The sequence below is a fragment of the Leopardus geoffroyi genome, chromosome D4 (assembly GCF_018350155.1).
Source record: "Leopardus geoffroyi isolate Oge1 chromosome D4, O.geoffroyi_Oge1_pat1.0, whole genome shotgun sequence".
In the NCBI taxonomy this organism is placed as follows: Eukaryota; Metazoa; Chordata; class Mammalia; order Carnivora; family Felidae; genus Leopardus; species Leopardus geoffroyi.
In genome coordinates, this window is record NC_059342.1 from 80,237,450 (window position 1) to 80,259,273 (window position 21,824).

General features: G+C 51.3%; 1 protein-coding gene across 8 annotated transcripts in view; it reads right to left on the bottom strand.

The window, feature by feature from the left end:
* The window catches only part of TRAF1 (TNF receptor associated factor 1), a 29,949-nt gene extending 13,187 nt beyond the window's left edge, over positions 1–16,762 (bottom strand). Inside the window, exons 1-5 of one of the 8 annotated variants that reach the window (XM_045468020.1) lie at positions 8,874–9,114; positions 6,873–7,045; positions 6,091–6,220; positions 5,482–5,872; positions 3,571–3,655 (exon numbers count right to left, since the gene is read on the bottom strand). In XM_045468020.1, coding sequence (XP_045323976.1) covers positions 3,571–3,655; positions 5,482–5,621 — 225 coding nt within the window. In that variant the 5' untranslated portion in view covers positions 5,622–5,872; positions 6,091–6,220; positions 6,873–7,045; positions 8,874–9,114. Of the gene's footprint in view, positions 1–3,570; positions 3,656–4,053; positions 4,486–5,481; positions 5,873–6,090; positions 6,221–6,868; positions 8,110–8,873; positions 9,115–9,428; positions 9,706–16,660 lie in introns of those variants that run through there. The other 7 variants (XM_045468021.1, XM_045468019.1, XM_045468016.1 and 4 more) reach the window with 7 other exon arrangements.
* Positions 16,763–21,824: the final 5,062 nt, after the last annotated feature.

The window sequence follows — 21,824 nt, forward strand, 5'->3', positions numbered from 1 at the left end:
TGTCTACCTGCCAGTTCCTGCCCTCCTCTGTACCCGAGCCAGTTTCCTCTTTGGGACCTTCTGCTCAGCTCACCACTTCCTCCAGGAAGCCCTCCCTGAGTCTCCTAGTAGAAAGCAGCCTTGCCTATTCCTGTTTTTCCACAGCACTTGGTGGATTCCAGTACTTAGGGCCGACTGTGTTATTTAAACCTGCATAAAACACTTGGGGTGATCCCCCAAGAGAAGACGCCATCGGCCTAGGTTTGCCCCCCCCCCCCCCTTGTCGTATGACTTTGGCTCAGGCATACCTTCTCACTGAGCCTCAATATATTACCTAAAATCTAGGTAAAATAGGAATATCACCATCACCCATGACACAGGATGTCATGGGGTTGACAAGGTTACAGACGTAACTATCAAGTTCAGAAGTGTAAGGGTGCAGGGGTTCATTTCCAGGCATCACACATCAAGGGACACCGAGAAATGGGAGAAAGAGTTCCCTCAAACGCATAGAGACTGGGGACAGACTCCAGAGGGACACGGTCAGTGTCTTCTCGCAGATGCAGGCCTGCTTTGGGGGACAGAAGCCTATGACTGACTTGCCGTTTGTGGCCGTAAGGGAAACAGACTTCGGCTCAGTCCAAAGAGGAACCAAGAGGTAGAAGTGATTGTTTCAGGAGGTAATGAGCCCGTGGCTTACTGTCAGCCACCGGCATCAGATGCCAGCTTGCTTTTGGCCTTCCTGAGCCGTCTCCAAGGGAAGAGAGTGAGAGACGCCATCGTATTCACAGTGTCGCAGGCAGGCAGAATTGAACGTGACTTTCCAGCCACTGCATTGCCCCCTATTTCACTGTCACTTCTATAGGAAGGTCATTCCAGGCAAGAATGCAGCCTCTAACTAGGCCAACGGTGATCCTTTAATAGCTGCGTCTTACGTTAGCTAATCAGCCCGTGGCCGTGAGCATTTCTGGGACAGATGTTACTCTAATGAAGTCAGAAGACAAGGACACGCCGATAACCAGATGGCATGGAAAGTGTTCACAAGGCCAGGCACCTCTGGGCTGGACTCGGCCGGACTCCGGCCACCCCGCACCCCATCTCCCAGGTTTCCCCAGATGCACCAACTTCAGGATGACCACATATGCAAAGTGTTGACTCCTAATCAGCTGCTTTGGTCAAAAGTCCCCCAAAGTTCCCATCAGGGGCAGGAGGGGTCAGAGGAACCTCTGGTCTTTCCAGTCGTGGCTTTGTGCAGGTGTGAGACTTCTGGCTCATGCTGGCCCCCAGCTTTCCACTGGGGGTGCAGTGCCAACCTCCTCAGGCGGGGAAGCGGGGGTGGGGATGGGGTCTGCCGTTGCCTGCACCCAAGAGGCAAAGGCCTCCCACGCAGGCAGCACCCGCTCCCACCTGGAAGCCTGTCAGGGTTCCTATCGTTCCACCATTAGAGTCATTTCATTGGATTTAAGGCGGCAAGCTTCAAACTGTGCCCTGCAGGACGCCAGGAGCCCCTAAAGTTCCTCGGGAGCTGGGACAGAAGGAAAGGGGACAACTAAAGGTTACGGGGTGTCAGGCTCCCCCTCAGTCAGATTCACAAAGATGAGAAATTAAAGCCCCTGGAGAGATCTAAACTCCCTCTTACTTATCTTATCTGAGATTTTACAAGGCGTGTGTATTAATTTTGTTAAGAGGCAAACATAAACCAAATTGGAAACGATCTTCCTGGAGCACTCAAGCAGGCAGGGGCCTCAGAAGGCATGTAGCATACGGCCTCCTCTTTGCGGGTGGAGTGGGGGGTCCCCCGCAGAGCCAGGGGTCTGCTGGGGTCTCAGGGTTAGCTCACTAACACGTCCGAACGGGGAGGCCTGCCTCAGTGTATCCAATTAGCTCTTGTACCGTGTTGCAAGCTGCACAGTTCTAGAAAAATGCATCGGGTCCTCGCTCTTATTTCCTTGAGGGCCTGCAGGGGAGGGGCTGCTGAGGAAAGGATGGGGGGGGCCCTCAAAACCAGCTCTGGTCGGGGGCAGGAAATTCCTCCAACTCTCTGCAGGAAGGGGGCCAGGATGGAGAAGGGAGAGGAAGGTGTGGAGACTTGAAGGCCTCTGGCTTCCACAGGAGGGAAGGAGAGCCGCCCACACAGGTACTCTGGACATCACAGGTCCTGGAAAGGCTTGGCAGAAGCCAAATTCGCTTCTTCGTTTTACAGATGGAGAAGCAGGCATGGGCCTTATCTTGGCCGCGCACTGAGTCTACAACATCCCTGGACACTAGGCTCCTGACCGCTGGGCTGTGGTTTCAGGACAAGGAGGGAACTTGGGCTGAAAGAAGCCAGGTATCTCGCAGACAGAGAGGGTGGCCGAACGGTGAGACCCTGGTCACTAGGGCGTTTCACACCGAGACTCCCCAGTGGGTGTTGGGGCCCTACGTGTAAGACCAGGGGTGTGGATTTAGAGCTATGGTTCTTACAGGTTGCGACCAATACAAGTTTTGTGTTTTTTTTTTTAAGCCAGAAGATTAACATAAAGACTGCCACTTTTTTTTTTTAATTTTACCAAGTAAACACTTTATCAAAAATCCCACCATCTACTATCACTCTCATTTCATTTGTACAAAGACACGTACAGGGAGGACATAATCCCAGGGTAAAGGTTGATTCTATAAGTGGAAAAGATTCTAGTTTTATATAAAACAAACAAACAAAAAAAACCCCCACAAGCTCACTACAATTTCCTTATTCTTATCACTTTGTCATATACCGGGGGGACTGGACCAGATCCGGCCGGCATGCGGGAATCTGCCCTGGAGACATGCCGGGTGAGGGTTCTTCCAGCTTGGTAGGGACAGAGTTCTAAACTGCGGTGCCTGAGAATGTGTCTTTGGCCCCTCACATGTCCAAAGCTATTTCTTGTTCCTAGAAGCACAACGGAACTTGAGACAGAAGCTGAGAATGCCTCTCCCTGTCCCTGGATACAGGGGCAGAAAGAAGTGTCTCGATCAAGAGGTGATGCACCTGTCCATAAAGGGCCAGATGGCAAATATTTAGCGCTTTGAAGCCTCCGTGGCAACTACTCACCTCTACTGTTGTAGGGCAAAAGCAGCCACGCACAATAGGTAAATAAATGAGCGGGTAGTGGCTGCAAACCAATAAGACTTTATTTATGGACACAGAAGTTTGAATTTCATAAAATTTTCACGTGTCCCAAGATGCCATTCCTTTGGCTTCTTAAAACCATTTGAAATATAAAAGCCATTCTTAGCTTGTGGGACACACAAAAAACAAACAAACAAACAAACAAACAAACAAACAAAAGCAGGTGGCAAGCTAGATGTGGCCCATGGGCCGTAGCTTGCAGACCTCTGGTCTAGACTGGTGTCCTCGCCCTGAATCTGTCACAGATCGGCGAGGTATCTTTGGGTAAGTCCCTTTGCCACTGTGAATGTCAGTCCCCCCACTGCTTACACACTGATGCAGTCCAGACTCCAGACAAGGGGGCAGGTATCTTCCAGAGACTTTGTGGGCCGCTGCCCAATGCCTTCAACCTTGACAAAAGGGAAAAAAAAGGACAAATACTCTTTCCAGGCCGTGCCACGTACCTTCTCCTGAGACAGAAGGCTTCCTGGGCTTACAGACTGGGGGTTGTCCCCTCTGCATTTTGGACACATCTGGTCCTCGCCATTCCTGGGGACACATGAACAAAGCCTGCTGAGTGAAGCATTCATGGCTTCTCGGCACCAACCTCCACCCTTGTCGCTGCAAACGCCCAGGCCGTGCCCGGTTTCGCAGCTGATTTCAGTAAGCGTGCAGGCAGGTCCACAGCCCCAGACCCACCATTCCCAAACTTCAAAAGTACTGGGCACCCGGTACCTTCCCATAGTTCACAGTGAGCTCAGTTAGCTGCTGCACCTGCCCTGGGGTGACTGGAGGTTATCATCACCCTTACCTACCCCATGTAGTGTGAGCCCTCCTGTTTCACGGCAGAAATATTAACATGCCCCTGTCCCCGCTGGAAGAATTACGTAGTAATGCACTGACTTCCTTTTCTAACATCTGAAAAAGTCCCGAATTCTAAAATATACCTGAGCCCAGGGGTTCCGGTAGGGATTTGTGGATGCGTGGTTATATTTGCTCTTCCCGGCTTCCTCTATTGGGCTTTGGGTCTCTTACTTTCAGTAATTCTGGATGAGCACAGTCAGAATAAGAAGGGGCCTCAGAGAACAACCAGCCTGGGTTTCCTAACCAGGAGTGGGTATCAGACTCTGAGAGCAATGACACATGGATCTATGTGCTTTGAGAAAGCTCCCGAGGGGTTCTGAGCCACAGTGAGAGCCACCGGTCAGGCCCAGCTTACACAGGAGGAAAACGAGGCCTCGGGGACGTATGGGTTGGCCAAGTGCAGACCGATTCAGGAGCTGGGCAGAAGAGACCCGTTGCAAAAAGCCTGAGATGAATCCCCCCAAAATCAGCTTGATGTTAAAAGCAGTCAAGCTTTGCTCCCCGCCCTCCCCCCCCCCCCCATTCCCCGCCTGGCTTTTCCACAGCCACATCCTCTCCGCTCCTCACAGCCTCCCCAGGCAAAGCCCCAAGCAAAGGTCACGTTGGCGCAAGGCAGTTTGGGAGCACGTTGGCCGGGAAGCTGACCGGGGACAGGCTGCCCTAATCTCTCCATTAGGCCTCATGGTCCCCATCTGTAAAACAGGATAAGAACGGTATCCACCTTTCCTGCCTTCTTGGAAGAGCCAAGGAAACAGTGCTTAGCACACAGCAGGTGCATAATAGTTGCCTCGGATGGGATGTCGATGATCATATTGTCACACCTGAATTATTTATATTGTAACTACAAATATACACGTTTTTACATATTATATACAACATGTATGATGTATATTATATGTACTTAATACATATGTAAAATGTATATTCTATGTAAATACATGTATCTGTATTTATATGCAGATATACACAATCTAATATATTATACAGAAATATATAAACATAGATGTGTATAAACACAGACATCTGCTTCCCCTTTAAAAGCACGGCCAGCACACAGTATAAGGAGGTGGGTGGTATCGTGGAAAGAGATGTATTTTATGGCACTTTGTCATTTGCTACGGGAGCTTATGCTCATCCTGACAAGAACTGGCTCGTGCGTTGTTGGTTGGGCCTCGTACCAATCCCGGACGGAGAAGCTGAGGCTTCGAGATGTTAGGCACTTTGCACAGGCCACACAGGCAGAAAGTAGCCCCGCTGGCTGCAGAGCCCACCGCCCCCCCCCTCCCCCCCCGCCCCGGGTGGCCTTCTGCAGGGGTGCGGACAGCTTTCAGTGCCTGCTTCTCTCTCCGCCACCAGTGAGAAGGGCCAGTGGCATGGACTGCATGGAAAGGGTGTGGAAACTGAGGCCCGGCCAGGTGGTCACCCGCCTAAAGCCATCGGTTCCTCTCACCCTCTCCTCCTGTCAGGGGTCCCTCCCTGCCCACCCACCCTTTGCTCCTCCGACCCCTCACCTCACGTTCTCAGAGAGACAGGCAGCACAGCAGAGGGCCCTGGGCTCTGGTGGGTCCGGGCAGGCGGTGGGGGGCCACCCAAAGGGAAACTCGTTCTCATCAGGGGCTGGGCGGGGGCTGCTGGCTGAGCCAGAGGCCATCCCGGGGTCCCAGGCTGGCCTGGGGGGCCCGTCTACGCTCCTCTGGGGCGGGGACCGGGCCTGTAAAGTCTGTGCTGAGAGAAGAGGTGAGTTCTCTCTGGTGAGCAGGAGTCTGACAACTTTATCTTTTTGCTGGCTTGTGTGGTTCAACGTCACGGCTGAGTCACAGCAGGGATGGGGCAGGAATTACCCTTTGTGGTGCAAAAAATCCCCTGGATGGTGACTGAAGGCTTTAGGAGTGTCCAGTCATTCTTTAAAGTGAGAGAGAAAAGAAAACAAGTCAGAGAGAAAAAAGAACCGTGCCGCGGATTTTCAGGAACTGCAGTCAAAAGTTCCCCTCTCTGAGCATCTTGGGCTGCTTCCTGCTGGCTTCCTCCTCCTCCTCCTCCTGGGGACTTCAGTGGCGCGGTCACAGCCGGTGTTCCCTGGCACCCTGAAGCAGCCTAGAATTCTCGGTGAGGGTGCTCACCGCCCCAGTGGAAATCCCCAGGGTTCTGGAGGCTGGTTCAAAAATGCAAGCTCCAGGCGCTTTAGCTGTGCGCTGGCCAGAGTGTCTCAGGTAACAGTCACTTCCTCACAGTGGGTCTTCTTAACCTCATCTGTAAAAAAAAAAAAAAGGAGTCGTAACAGGTTGTCTCCAAGGCCCCTCTGGGCTCTGAGATTCTGGAAGCCGGTGGCCAAGCCACCGGAGGCAGCTGAGAGGCTTCTGATGCCCCGGCCCTGCCCGTGGCATTCCTCGTCAGTCATGGTGATGACACAGGGCTCTCCCCTCCTTTGAAATTAGGCCTCGGGACCATGATCTGGGCCCTCCCCCCGCCATGTCCCACTCAGGAAGTCATAGGTGGCCACACATTTGGGTCAGGCGCTACCACGTCCTGGCTCTGAGGAGAACAAAGCTCGAAATAAATACTAGGTCGCAGGGAGTTGGGCTCAGCGGCCAAGTGGGACAGAGACCCATGGCTGTGTAGGAACTATGGTCCCTGGTATGTCTTCTGCATCCTGGGCAACATTTTCCTTCCTACTCCATAGAGCAACCTGCTGAGAATCCACCGGCCGCATAGAGGCACAGAGGAACGAGATGCCTGGTCCAAAGTCAAAGCCCCCCCGGTAGCGGAGCATCAGCAACAGGTCTGTGGGACTCTAAGATCTGTGTTGTTTTACCCAAGCGCGAGGGACAAAAAACAAGGCAACTTGGTGGCGCTTACAGAGCTGGGATGGAGGGCAGAGATCCCAGCCTGTTTGCTCACCTACCAGATGGTAGATCCACATCTTCCTATCCTGCTGGATTTTGCAAACTTTCATAGTGATTTCAAATCATGGGCTTTGAGGTCTGACAGATGGGAGTTGGGATCCTGGGTCTTCCATTTACTAGCTTTGGGTCCTGGGACATGGCCTTTAACTCCTCTGAATGTCAGTCTGTGCATCTGTGAAATGGGGATAATAGTTTCCACCTTCCCCGTCTGGTGTGATGGCGGAATGAGGTGAAGGGTGGGAACCTGGCGTGGTGCATGGCCCAAGGGGACTGCTTGGAAGGCTTTGGCATGGTGTTCCACTCGGGGCCACTGTGCTCCCAGCTCTTCAAGATCAGGGAACAGAATTAAGATGGTAAATTTTGCTTAGATAGCATTTTCACACCCATCAACTTTACTTGAGCCTCGTAAGTGGGCAAGGCAGGTCAGATGTTGTCCTCTGACCCCAGAAAAATTCAACTGCCCCTCTTCGCTGGAACGACATTGGGGCTCCTGGCAAAGAGGGCATGGTACCCTACCACGGCTGTGTAAACTGGGAACTCCCTCTTCACCAGGGCCAGCCATGGCCTGGCCCTCTCAGCCAACGACCTTGAGGCCTACTTCAGAGAAAGGCAGTCCCTTAACCACATACCCCAAACCTGCAAACTTCCTTGCATCCCCACCAATTCTCTCTTTCCCTTCCTTCGGCATAGACAGGATCTTATCTCCCATCCAAGTTCTGGGTCCCTCTCTCCAATCCCCTTTCTCTCCTCTCCGTCTTCCAATGCCTCCTTCTCCACCAGCTCTTCCATACGAACATCAAAATATGCCCAAGTTGTTCCAATAATAAAAGTGGAAAATGATCGGTACAGCATTTTAGGGCCACGTTAAGTACTTTTAACCGTCTCAACTAATCTTCACATGATCCTTAACAGGCAGGCATTGTCCATCATCATCATCATCATCCCCATTTTACAGATCAGAAACTGAGGCACAAACTGGTTAAGTGACTTGTCCAAGATCTCGCAGATAGTGTGCGGGGACCCCTGACCCCAGAGCCTGTGCTTTAACCACACGGTCTGCTTTAAACTGCTCTTCACCCTTATCCCAAAGTCCTCCCCTGCATCGACACTCTCTCCTCACTTTATCAGAACTTCTGGAAAAGACTGGCTGCATGGAGAATTCCTCACTCGAATCTCCAGGAACCATCTCCCCAAGATTCTCAATGTTGGAGTCACCAAATGCCCAGGGCCTGTCCCCACTATCCAACCTGCCCTCTGGCCAGCATCTCACACCATTGGTGGCTTCTCCTTTCAAATTCCCTTCCTTCCTTTGGCTTTCGCACCCTCTCCGTGTACCTCCCACCCCCCACTTCTCCGGACACTCCTTATCTTCTCCTTGACCCCTTTCTCTTCTGCTCTGAACCTCCACTGGCCCCATCTCCGTGGCTCCACCGCGGGATCTGCACGGTTGGAGTCTCTCCGCGCCGCATACACCCCCTCCTCCCAGCCGTCCACTTGCCCTTTCCGGCGCCCTTGACCAGACCCCTGGGTCTCCGTGGGCTGGCCCCAGGATGGGGTTGGGCGCCCCGCTTTTCGATCCCATAGCGTCCCCCACAGCCCCCTGCTCCCTGAGGCCGATGCCGGATTGCCTGTCTGTGCCCCCCAGCCTCAATCGTGCATCCCTCCCGCCCCCGGGCAGGTGACTGTCGCCTCGCCACCGCCACATCAGGTGCGTGCCCAGCGCCGAGAGCAGAGCGGCGCCCGCCACTCTTCGAGGAGGGGGCGAACCCCCGGGGCTGCCCCCGCTGCCCGCAGGAAGGTTTGGGGTAGGAGTCCGGGGGCGGGCTCCGCAGCCGCAGCGTCCAGGTCACGGGCCGCGCCGGGAGGCCTGCGCCTGGGGAGTCCCCCGCCCGAGCCAGCGGGAGCCGGGGCGGCCCGGGCCGGGGAGCGCGGGGGCGGGGGCCGCCGGCAGCCCCGGGGCGGGGTGGCCTGGGGTGGGGGCAGGGTGCAGTGCAACCAACCTCGGCGCCGCCGCCGCCGCCGTCGCCTCCCCGCGGCCCAGCGGGAGCTTCCGGTGGGGCGCCGGGGACGTGGCCCGGGAGGCGGAAGCCGGGAAGGCCCGGGGCAGGTCCCCGCGGCCCCCGCCGACGCCCCCGGCCGCCCCGGGGGCGGGGCGGGCGCCTCCCCGATGGGGAAACTGAGGCTCGGGGCGGGATCTGCAGCGTGGGCGCCGGCACGCGGCCACGGCCCTTCTCCCCTGGCACAAATGCGGGACTCAGAAAAGCATTCGCGGAGGAAACGAATGCGCACCTGGGACTCGCCCCCTGCCCGCCCCCTCTCCGGCTTGCCTGTAATCCCGCGTGGGGACGGGACGAGCAGCAGCAACACCCCCAAGCTTGGCTCTCCTGGGTTCGCGCCAGGAGCCGGGCCCAGGGCTCGCGCGGCTGCGGGCTGCTCGGCGCGCAGCGGTCCGCAGAGATGCTGCAGAGCGGTTCCGAAGGCACGCGACCAAACTGGACGTTTTAAGGCACCGAGTCTGGTTTCACCTACATACGCACGCACACCAGGCCACTTACCCGCCGTGCGTTTGGGTGCATCAGTCAAAATCGTTACGGAACTTAGTGGAATTTTTAAGAGATACGAACGGCCTTCGGTTTAATGAATTTGACGAAGGCTCCTTCTTCATCACGCCTCTGATAGCTGCAGGACTGTTAGCTGAGGGAGGAGTGAGGCTGCCCACTTGGTTGGTTTGCTTTGGTTTTAGTTACTGGGAGAGGCATCTAGTAAGTTCTCTTTATGTGTCAGGGTCTCTTTTTTTTTTTTTTGTCTGATACTTAACCGTGTTTTTATTTTTAAAAAAATTTAATGTTTGTTTGCTTATTTATTTATTTATTTATGGGGGGGGGGAGAATGAGCGGGGGAGGGGCAGAGAGAGAGAGAGAGAGAGAGAGAGAGAATCCCAAGCAGGCATCCACCCTCAGCCTGGAGCTGGAGGCGACCGATCTCCCCAACCCTGGGATCGTGACCCGAGCTGAAATCAGCCTGATGCTTAAGCACCTGTGTCCACCCAGGTGCGCCCCCCCCCCCCCCCCCCCCCGCCATGCCCGGGGTTTATTTTTTTTAACCTGAGATGTGTTTAAGCCTCCTCCCCAGGGCAGACCTTCTTCTAGCTTCTGAGGGAGTAGCTGATGCTTCAGGCAGAGAGCTGTGCTGCTGAAGGGTGAGCCTTCAGGTCCTCCCTGGAGGGGACACACCTGCTCAAGCAGAGGGTCTCAGGGGCTTCTAATAGTGGCAGTCTGTGGGAAGTTTGACCAGTGGTGTCCTCTGGAGGGTCCTTCAATCCTGAAAGGAAAGGATTGAGTTTTGCATCTCTGGTTTAAAAACTCATTGATTTGGGGCATTTGGGTGGTTCTGTTGGTTGAGCGTCCGACTTCAGCTCGGGTCACGATCTCACGTTTGTGAGTTCAAGCCCCCAGCCGGGCTCTATCCTGACAGCTTAGAGCCTGGAGCCTGCTTTGGATTCTGTGTCTTCCTCTCTCTCTCTTCTCTCTCTCTGTCTCTCTCTCTCTCTCTCTCTCTCTCTCTCTCCCCCTCCCCCACTCGTGCTCTGTCTCTGTCTCTCTCTCAAAAATAAATAAACATTAAAAAATGTTTTTAAATTAAAAAAACCGATTCCCGACTCTTAGTCCAATCCGGGAAGGATTTGGGACCTGTGAAAGCCATTCTCTGGTCCTACCTCTCTCCCAACCACCTCTCCGCCCCCCAAAACAAAGCAGTGTTAAATGCACCAGCAGCCTGACCTCACTCTCTTCATGTGTCACTTCCTGTTTTCAAATTAATGAGCTCATTTGGTGGAAATTCACCAAGGGAAATAGTTTAATTTTGGAAAGTACCAAAAACTTATCTGTAGTCATTTGGCTTATTCTGGGGGGCTCTTGAAATTGAGGGGGCCTCACCAGAGGACCTCTGAGTGCTCGGGGAATGGCGAGGCTGAAGAAATTGAAAGCCAAGCCCCATGAGGCCGAATCTGACTCAGAAAGGAAACGAAACCTTTTGGAGACCACTCATCTCGACCCGGTAGAGAAAAAAAAAAAAATTTTTTTTTTTTTTTTTCTAAAAATAAGTTTAAAAAGAAATGTAGTCCGTCTGGCTAAGCCCTAAGATCTGGTGGTCTGAGCGTGAGGCCGCGACTGAGGAACAAGAAAGAGAAGGGAAGTAGGGAGGGTTTGAGCCTCAGCGGTCCCTTTCACATCTGTATCTGCTGGGTTCGTTCTAAGAGGCACCAAAAGACTTCCATCCTCCGCTTCTGCCCCAAACCTTCAGCCACCAGGCTCTTGATATTGAAGTTGCCCTCCTGTGCTCCTAGCCTTTTGAGCTTGTGGCTCCTGAAAGGAGCTATGTGCTGAACGATCAGAAGGACGCTGGGTAATTAAAGTTTTGTGAGCCGTGCTGCACTGTTTGAGCACATGTGACAAGCCCCTTACGTGTCCGACCACCTCCTGGCCTGCCCTATTTCCTACAGCAGAGATTTTTAATCCATTCCAAGATGGAGAATAGAAAAACGGTAAAAGCTGACCACGCTCTGACAACTTGGTACTGGGAGGAAAGGGACTGTAATCTTCCCTCTCTCTGCCCCCACCCGAATTCTCTAAGCGATATATTGGAGGATATATGTATATATTGGAATGAGCACTGGATTAGAAGTCAGACTTGCGTTCCTCGCCTTGGTTTTTCCTCGCCTCTAACCAGTTGTTTGGGATAAATAAATGAATGTTTAAGTCATAGTCCAAAAAAAAAAAAAAATATAGTTCATAGATTTTTTTTTTTTAATAGTGGAAAATAACCTTAAAGACCATAGAATGGGTTGGGTTTTTTCAAACTTCGTATTAGCTGTAGGACTGTGTCTTTGAATGCTTTCTCTGATGGAACCCAAATAGATAAAACTATTAGGAGCAGAGACTCTGTCAAACAGAGCAGGTGGCCCGGAGCCTGTGCACTGGCCTTCTGTCCTCCCTAGCCTGACCTCTGGGCTCTGGGCATGTGCTTTAGAAAATCATGGACCCAATGAGATGTTCTCAGGTCCCACATGCGGAAACCGGGACTCTCTCCTGGTCTGACTTGCCTCAGCTGTCCCAGGCCGTTCACCCTGAACTCTGACAACCGTGACTTTACATGCGCTATGGAGTTCAGCTGCTGGTGACCCAGGGCATTAGAGGAAGGGAGACGTTACCCTGGACTGGGTCATCAGCCTTCTGGGGGAAGGCAGGATCAGGTGTCAGCCTAAGCATCTGGAGGGTTGGGGTCTGTGGTTATGGTAAAAATGATAACAGTGACAAGAGGGGAACAGATACCCTCAGGGATCCTTTGCACACCATGACTTTTAGTTTACAGAATCCAGGTCTAGGGTACAGGTGTGTGAAGTGGGGCCACCTGACTCCTTATTCCAGACCAATATGGCAGCTCACCCTCCAGCCCCTTAATTCTGGACATTTCTTTAACAAGAGACACCTTAATGTCTTCTTCGGGGAGAGGAGAGGAGCTGAGTCATGGTGATCCATTTAAAGGTCAGGGGGAATCTTCCTGAGAGCGGGCTGGTAGAGGAGAAGGAACTCAGAGAGTCCATTCTAGGGGGAGGATAGAAGGTGGGTCACAGTTGCTGCAGACATTTTCGTCGACCTCACCCTGCGTATATTTACTGAACATGTTAGGCCATAAGCAAGGCCCCACTCTACCGCTGTGAATGACACAGACATGGCTCCTAGCCCATCATGGCTACCATCTGGATGTACATGAACCAACTGCGTGAATCCAGTCAGCTAATGACAGCCAACTGGGCATGCTGCTATTTGTCAACAACCCTTAAAATGTGGAGCCCAGGATGGGCTATCCTCCCTCTGCTTCGAAATACTGACGGCTCCCGATTTTTCCCTTATATTCCTTCTTTTCGTTGCCAGTAACCTGCCTTGTTCCTCATATTCACAGCCTGTGTTTAGTAAAAACAGTTAGTGAACAGCTTTCCCGTTAGCATTATCTTAATCCCCTCTGATAACTGCTGATTCCTGCACCAGGAAATGTAATTAAACAGATGATTACAGGCTAGCGGTCACCTAGGAGAGGAGGAGACCAAATTATACTGGGTGCTTCCACCCAAATTCCGTACTTCTCCGGGGTAACTTCTGTACAAGGGACATCAGCGACAAAATAAAGAAATACACCAAATGATTCTGTGAAAACTTTAGCCTCCCTGCTTTGGTGTGATGACGAAAAATGTCCCCCGAGTTTCCTTCCCTCAGCCTCCGTTAACACTCTGTAGGAAAATTATAATACACTATAATAATTATAATACATATAATTTTTATAATAATATAAAAATAATACATATAATTTTTAATAATAACATAAAAATAATTATAATACATATAATTTTTATAATAATATAAAAATTATAATACACTATAATTCCTACTCCGTAGGAATAATATAATAGGCAATTTACAACATGTGCCTATTTACAAGTTTTTTTTTTTTCTTGTGGCTCCACTAGAGTATAGGCGTTATGGGAATATAGGAAATTAGATGCATGAAAGTAGGATTGTATTTGATTTCTTCATTATTGTTGTCGGCTTAGCATAGTGCCTGGCACATGGGAGGCGTTCGATAAACATTTGTTGCATGGGGACTACTGTGCAACACACGATCCGTGCACATTTTCAGGGAAGGCGAGCATCGTTAATGATGTATCATCAGAACACATTTCAGTATCTTAGACTTGGCCGTTTTTAGGGTGTTGTGATGACAGAGGTAGCATAAATTTGATAAGAAATCTGGGGTTGTTTGTGGAAGGGAGTTTTTAAGTCTGGCGATTTTCACCATCTTAAAATGGTGAGTTTTCCACTCTCCACAGAGTTTCAGATTGTAAGGTCAGGAACAAAGTGCCTCTGAGGTTCCTTGAATTGCAGTCTTCACAGCTGTCCCTAGGGGGTTCCCAATTATTTGTGGGACTGGCCACTTTGAAACTGCAATGGGGATTTCAATTTATGACACAAATGCCAGTGATACTCATGGGGATAGCGACGTGGTTTAGGCAAAGAGCTTGACCGATGGACGCTTTGATAAGGACAAGCTCCTAAGAGGCCAATAATGAGGAAGGCAAACATCTTTGGATTAATACTAGTCACCTACTCCCTCTCTTCACTGTCTCTGGTCACCTGTGTACCCCGCTCTAAAAGCTTGGTTTTACGTGTGTTAAATTCCTTCTTTCGCGGGATCTGGCCATCAAGACTCTCCTAAAGGTGGACGCCCCGGGCCTCCAAGGCCTTTTCCTGGGCTGCAGACACACTGCTGTGCCTTTACACATACTTTTGAGAGATTGGGTTTCCCAGGCTCTCAGCTGGTGCAAAACAAGAAAACTGGATGTTTTAGCTCAATGGCAGTCAACCTCAGGCTGAGGAGGGGCATATCCCACTCCGTCCTGAGGACTCAGCCTGAGAGAGAAAAATCAGGCAGTGGGGAGAGCTTTTGCTTAGGATTCAGGACTGTGGGGAAAGTCCCATCCACCCTTGGGCCTCATTTTCCCCCATCTGTGAACTGGGAGAATGACCTCAGAGGAATCCTTCAGGGCAAACCTTTTAGCCACTCAAGCCCTGGTGCTGGAGAAGGGGTACCGCTCTCCCACCTGTCTAGGGGCTCCTCTCCCCACCTGCACCAGGACCACCTCTATAACGGATGCTGGAAGCTTCCACCGGATGCCTCGTCTTTTTGGACTCCAGACTTTTTTTTTTTTTTAATAAGAGAAAACAATGTGAAAAACCTCCTCTGATGAATTTCTTTCAGAGCTCGAGCCAGATGAATTCCCAGCACAAGCCAAGACTTGGCAGCAAGAATGTGGGATGGGGAGTAAGAGGCTAAGAATCACGGCTATAGCTAGTACTCCGTCGAAATAAGAAAACAATGCCCAAGCTCGGGGCTGGGGAGGGTTGTGAGTGTGGGGTTGGTATTTGTTCATCTCTTCTGACCTTACTATCTTACAGAAGGGAAAATGGGGGCCCAGGGAGGGGAACGAGCTTGCACAGCAAGTCACAGGTCCAGAGGGGTCTTCCTCTATGTTCTGGTGCTCTTTTGTCCCAAGATGTCTCAGTAATACCCCGTCCTGTCTTGTTCCAGCCTGCATGTTGCACACAGTGGGGGCCCGGTAACTATCTGTTATGAGGGGCTTATTTGCCATCTTAAGAGGATCCAGGGATAGTAGGAAGATATCCGTCCTACCATTCACACCTGTAGGGTTCCCAGCCTGAATTTTAACAAATACACTTTTAGCTTAAACCATGAGCCTATTTGCTCATTTTATTTTATTATTTATTTTTTTAGGTTTATTTATTTATTTTGAGAGAGAGAGAGCAAGCAAGGGAGGGGCAGAGAGAAGAAAGGAGAGCATCCTGAGCAGGCTCCCAAGTGTCAGCACAGAGGCCGATGCGGGGCTTGAACTCTCGAACCTTGAGATCACGACCTGAGCTGAAATCAAGAGTCAGATGCTTAACCGACCGAACCACCCAGAAGCCCCTATTACTTATTTATTTTTAAAGTGAGCTCAGGGGGGCGCCTGGGTGGCTCAGTTGGTTAAGCATCCGACTTCGGCTCAGGTCATGATCTCACGGTTCGTGAGTTTGAGCCCCGCGTCGGGCTCTGTGCTGACAGCTCAGAGCCTGGAGCCTGTTTCAGATTCTGTGTCTCCCTCTCTCTGACCCTCCTCCGTTCATGCTCTGTCTCTCCATGTCTCAAAAATAAATAAATGTTAAAAAAATAAATAAATAAATAAAGTGAGCTCAGGGTGCCTGGGTGGCTCAGTTGGTTAAGCATCTGACTTCGGCTCAGGTCATGATCTCATGGTTTGTGAGTTCAAGCCCCGCATTGGGCTCTGTGCTGACAGCTCAGAGCCTGGAGCCTGCTTCGGATTCTGTATCTCCCTCTTTCTGACCCTTCCCCTCTCACACTGTAGCTCCCTGTCTCTTAAAAATAAATAATCATTAAAAAAAATAATAAAGTGGGCTCTATACCCAACGTGGGGCTTGAACTCACAACCTCTAGATCAAAGGTCGCATGCCCTACTGACTGAGCCAGCCAGGTGTCCCGTGTTTGCTCATTTAAAAAGAACCATAGTATATACATTCAGCAACACTTTCTGGGGGAGAGCGTTGTCTTAATCATTTGGGAGCTGTAACTGACGCATTTTGGAAATGTAAAAATCGAATAGGCCAGAAAAGCCATTCTTTATGGCTGCCATCCTCGGGTACTATCGTTGGTAACCAGTGTCCGGCCACACAGCCTGAGCCTTGGTTAGGGTCCACAGGCCTCTCTGCCCCTCTGATGCCTGCAGCTGGAACTGCCCGGGGAGGCTGGGGCCCTGGCACCAGCCGCTGCCCAGTGTTGCTTCTCCTTTCAGAGAGAACATGTCTGCACACAAGCCCTCCTGAACCAGCTTGGAATCCCTCCAAGGACAGACCTGGAGACCAGCCAGGAGCGAGGGTGCTCCTGGGAAGAACGCATCCATGGGAAGCAGAGACCGTGGCAGGCTTGCAGGATGGCCAGGTCTTCCGAGGTTTGAAGAAAGACTGGAAATCTGGATTTTTATGCAGAACGTCCTGATTTTTAGAACGCTCCGTGAGCCGAAACACAGATCCAAAGTGGACGAGTGTCCCCACAAACTGTGGGCTCCTACTTGCGCCCCCTGATGGAGCCTGGCACACACGTGACCTAGGCAGGCAAGCCCTGCCCAGAGCTCACCCAGACTTTGCACGAACTGTGTACTTACCCAGGTGCAGACCTTGCAGGCACGTGATGGAGAGAAGTCATCAGACGTTTACATACACTCGCTATCTCCTACAACGTCATCGTAGTCTGTTAACTTTCCAGCTAAGGAGACCGAGTGTCATCTCCAAAGTCAAGTAGCTAGCGTGTGGCTGGGCTTGCACCCTGGGCTGCAGACCACAAAGCTAGTGAATGGCCACCCAAACCGCCTCCCAGGTGCCTGTACTCCCAACTGAAAGCCTGCTGATTTGCATCCCTTGCTAAACTCAGCTCCTTGCGCTCAGGGACTGTGTCTCATCTGTTGCTGCGTCCCCATCCCCTAGCACAGGGCACAGTGGAACATAGAAAGTGTTCAATAAATACTTGGTTGGGGGGGGGCTGTCCTCAGGCAAACAGACAAGTGTGCATAGACAGTCCCTATGAACCCACGTAGAGTCACCTAACTCTACCATGCCCAGGAACACCTGGACACTCAGCCTCCCACGGGAACACCCCCCTGCCCCCGTCCCCCACCTCCCAGGGCATCCAACTGAGCTGGGCCTCCCTGAGCCCCCCTGCCAGCCTCGCCCAAAACCTTCACGAATCGTTTCCTGGAAATCTCAAGGCGGCTGTGGTGTTCTTTTTCCCTAACTCAGGAGACAACTCAGCAGTTTTGTTTTTCAAAGTCTGGGACTCATAAACCTGGAATCCTTTCTTCGTTTTTTCCACTAGAATTTTCCTTGGCTGGACGCCTCTCCCTAGGGCCTTGGCCAAGAGGTTACGCTCAGCACGCCCTCTGCCGGGCTCGGTCCTCCCAACCCAGTGGGCAGTTGCAGAGGGGGAAAGACGGGATGGGTCTCAGATGCAATCACTTTACAGAGGGGGAAACTGAGTCAGGCGGTGGTAATGGGGTAGGTTGGGGAAGGTAGGCTCCTTCCAAGTATGTGCCAATGTGTGCTACCACTAAGTGGCTTTGTGATTTTGAACTTAACAGAAGACCGTCGGGGAAGGGAAGGGGAAAAATAGTTTCAGAGAGGGAGGCAAACCTCTAAGAGACTCTTAAATGCAGAGAACAAACTGAGGGTTGATGGGGGGGGGGGGCTGTGGGAGGGGAAAACGGATGATGGGCACTGAGGAGGGCACTTGTGGGACGAGCACTGGGTGTTGTATGTAAGCGATGAATCACGGGAATCTACCCCCGAAACCAAGAGCACACCGTATACGATGTATGTCAGCCAACCTGACAATAAGTTATATTTAAAAATAAAATAAACTAAAAAAAAAAAAAAAAAAAAAAAAGAAGAAGAAGAAGAAAGAGCTTCCAGAGCTCAAACATGGCAGAAAAATCTCTCTGCTCTCACTGGCCTCTGTGTGGGGCAGAAGGCAGAGGTCTAGGAACTTGGTCAGTTTCAACTTTTTCCTTGACTCCCCATCACATTTAATTGGCAAGGAAATCAAGACACGGAGAGAGGTTGGGGGAAGGGGCAGGAGTGACATTCTCTGAGCGTCGTCTCTGTGGTAGCTGTGTGGACAAGGTCTGTCTCGCTTAATTGTCACAGCAGCCTCCTTGCTGAGGTAAGTGGTTTTGTCTCCATTTTACAGGTTAACGCATAGAGGCTGAGGGAGGTCTCGAGATCGGAAAGGGTAGGGGCAAAGCTGGGGTTTGAATCCGAACCTGCTGTTTTCTTGGCTTTGCAGGCTTCTAGATTTTTCCCATTTGGCTTCAGTGGGCCCAGGGTGAAGATTTTGTGGCTGGGCTCATGGACACAAGGTTTTTATGGCCCTTCTGCTCAGAAAGGACGGCCCTCCCCTAGGCCTCTCACAGAGGGCAGCTTGGGGGGCCCCGGGGCAATGGGCTGGGCAGCTCCGTCAGGCTTGAAGCTGAGGGCCACAGGGCTGGAAGGAGGGTCCTGGGACGAGCAGCTGTGCCAAGACCCCTTAACTAAGAGTAAAAAGAGGATTGGGTGTCTTTATAAACTGAACTCAGGAGAAGATCCAAAGGGCAAGGGTTTTCCTGGAAAAGAAATCAAGTCCTGGAAGGTTTTTGTTTTGTTTTTCTTCTTAATGGGACCCTGGTTAATGACTCAAGGAAATGAAGAACACATTTCACCAAGAATTAGTCACTGCCTTTCTCAACCCGCCTTCCATCTTGCTGCCCCGTTGGAAACCTTCAGGACTGACTTCCTGCAGACAAAGATCCAAACCCCGTGTCTTGTTCATGTCGGGTCTGGCTCGGCCTTATCTTTCACTTGTCCCGTTTAAACAAACTACTTAGTGGTAATCTGTACACTCCTCCTCGATTCCACCACTGGGCATGTGTCCACACAGATCCCCCTCTTTGAAAAGACTTCGTTTCAGCTTCTGCTTGTCTTCCTCCTTCTTTAGGACCCAGCTCAGAGGCTGCCTTCTCCATGGAACCTTCTCTACTGCGTCCAGCAGGGACTATGCTGCCTCGGGCTGGCCTTATGGATACATGTGCCAGTTCTCCTCAGAGACTCTGGAACTCTTGAGAAACAGTGGTGGAGGCATCTTTGATTCCCCTGTGTGAGCACGTGTGTGTGTGTGTGTGTGCGCACGTGTGCACACACACACGCGCGTGTGTCCTTCATACTACTTAGCGGTATGGTGTAATGGCAAAAGCCCCGAGACCCTTGGGGCTGCCTTTAGATTAGAGCTGAACAAATTTTGTGTTGGAGTGAGCTCTTGTGTGGCCCCCTTTCTCAAGTCAAGAAAGAGGGGCTTCTTTGCACCTGAAACTAATATAATATTGTATGTTAATTATACTGAAAGAGAGAGGGAAGGGCGGAGAGAGACAGATGTTCCCTGGAGTCTACTCAGAAAGCTTAATATGTGTCTATGGTAGTTTGAGACGGGGAGACAGGGGGACTGGCATCTCACAGCCACCATAGAAATCAGAAGGATGAGAGGGGCGCCTGGGTGGCTCAGTGGGTTAAAACATCCGATCTCGGCTCAGGTCATGACCTCACGGTTCGTGAGTTCGAGCCCCGCGTCGGGCTCTGTGCTGACAGCTCGGAGCCTGGAGCCTGCTTCAGAATCTGGGTCTCCCTCTCTCTCTGCCTCTCTCCTGCTCGGCTGTATCTCTCTGTCTCAAAAAAAGTTAAAAAAAAAAACATTAAAAAAAGATTCAAGGGATGATAGATGGGTACCATCTTAGGCAAACAAGACAAAGGGGAGGGGGCACTGTCAGATCGGCCTGAATGCCCCAAGATGGTTTGTGCAAAGGATGCTGTTCCCAGGGACTAGAAGTGGGCCATGCATTGGAAGAACTGATGTGAAGGCCTGTTAGGTGTGTCTAACGGGGGGCACGAGCTGAAGTTATCTCTGGATTTTTAGGTCGCAGAAGGAGTGAACAATGGGATACAAGGTGGTGCCATGCCCACATTAGGGTGAGAGGTCCTCAGAGCTTGTGGGGCAAGTGTCTGAAAAGTCCATGGATGTGTCCACACAAGAGTTAGCTTTAAAGCCATTTTATGATAGTGTTGGTCAGGTAAGAGCTCTCCTTTTTTTTTTTTTTTAAGTGTTTATTTAGTTTTGAGAGAGAGAGAGAGATAACAGAGACAGAGCATGAGCAGGGGAGGGGCAGAGAGAGAAGGAGACACAGAATCCGAAGCAGACTCCAGACTCCAAGCTCCAAGCTGTCAGCACAGAGCCCGATGCGGGGCTCGAACCCATGAACCACGAGATCATGACCTGAGCCGTAACCAAGAGTCGGACGCTTGACCGAATGCGCCACCCAGGTGCCCCTCCTGCTCTCCTTTCTTCTGCCTCTCCTCACCTCGCCACTCCCCACCCCTCTAGCCCTGGAGAAGTCAGAATCACAGTTAGCAAAGTGGGGAAAAGAAGCAGCTGTCCATGCCCCTGTCCCCAGCTATAGCAGTCCTTCCTGCAGCAAGCCCTGTTGGAACAAAAGGTGGAATTAAAAAAAAATTTTTTTTTAATGTTTATTTATGTTTGAAGGAGAGAGAGAGAGAGAGAGACAGAGCATGGGTGGGGGGAGGGGCAGAGAGAGAGGGAGACACAGAATCTGAAGCAGGCTCCAGGTTCTGAGCTGTCAGCACAGAGTGCGACTCGGGGTTCGAACTCACGGACCTCGAGATCATGACCTGAGCCGAAGTCGGACGCTTAACCGACTGAGCCACCCAGGCGCCCCTAAAAGGCAGAATTTTAAATCAAATTTGGGATTTTGCTTTTGTCTGGGACTGAGCATCTCATTTAGGAATAGCGTTTGTTTGGTGATTGAAGTGGTCACTGGACTTTTCATTTCCTGGGAGTGGCAGACAGGTTGGAGGATGCTTGAAGTCTCATTGAAGGGCAGAGAAAGGGTGACCCTCCTTCGGGGGGCTGGGAAATGAAATTAAGTTGATTTATGATTATACACTGTGAGTCTTACTTACTCAATGGATTGATTCTCTTTGCTATTGTAAAGTGGGATGTCTTCTTCGGTTATATTTTTCTACTCACCAGCGTTTGCTTCTATCACTTCTTCCAAAGCAGTTAAGTCCCCATGCTCCCCCTAGATAAAGTCGCTTAACGGGCACTAAACGTTGAGCTGGGCTTCAGGCTTCAGATCCCTACCTTGAGGGAGATTTTAAGGAGCCTCATGTCCACAGGCCAACAGACTCGGTATCTATTTTCCTTTGCTGCACGTTCCTGTATGACAATCAAATTCTGATTCTCCTGTTCTACTAAATGTAACAGCCTTCAGTTTATATCTGCCCTGTGCCAGGTCTTGTGCTTTGGGATACAGAGAGGAGCCCCTGTCCTCAAGGAGCTCACATAGCGATGACAGGACACGGATAAGCCATCAGGACACTCGGTGTGTGGTGAGAGTTCCAGCATAGGTGTGCTCACAGAGGGTGGCTTACTGGAGGTTTCACCAAGTCTATCCTTTTTTTTTTTTTTTTTTAATTTTTAAATGTTTATTTATTTTTTGAGACAGAGAGAGACAGAGCATGAGTGGGGGAGGGGCAGAGAGAGAGGGAGACCCAGAATCCGAAGCGGGCCCCAGGCTCCGAGCTGTCAGCACAGAGTCCGATGCGGGGCTCGAACTCACGGACTTCAAGATCATGACCTGAGCTGAAGTCCGATGCTTAACCAAATGAGCCACCCAGGGGCCCCTCGCCAAGTCTAACCTTTGATGCTGCCACAATGCTTGGCCTGTGGTAGAC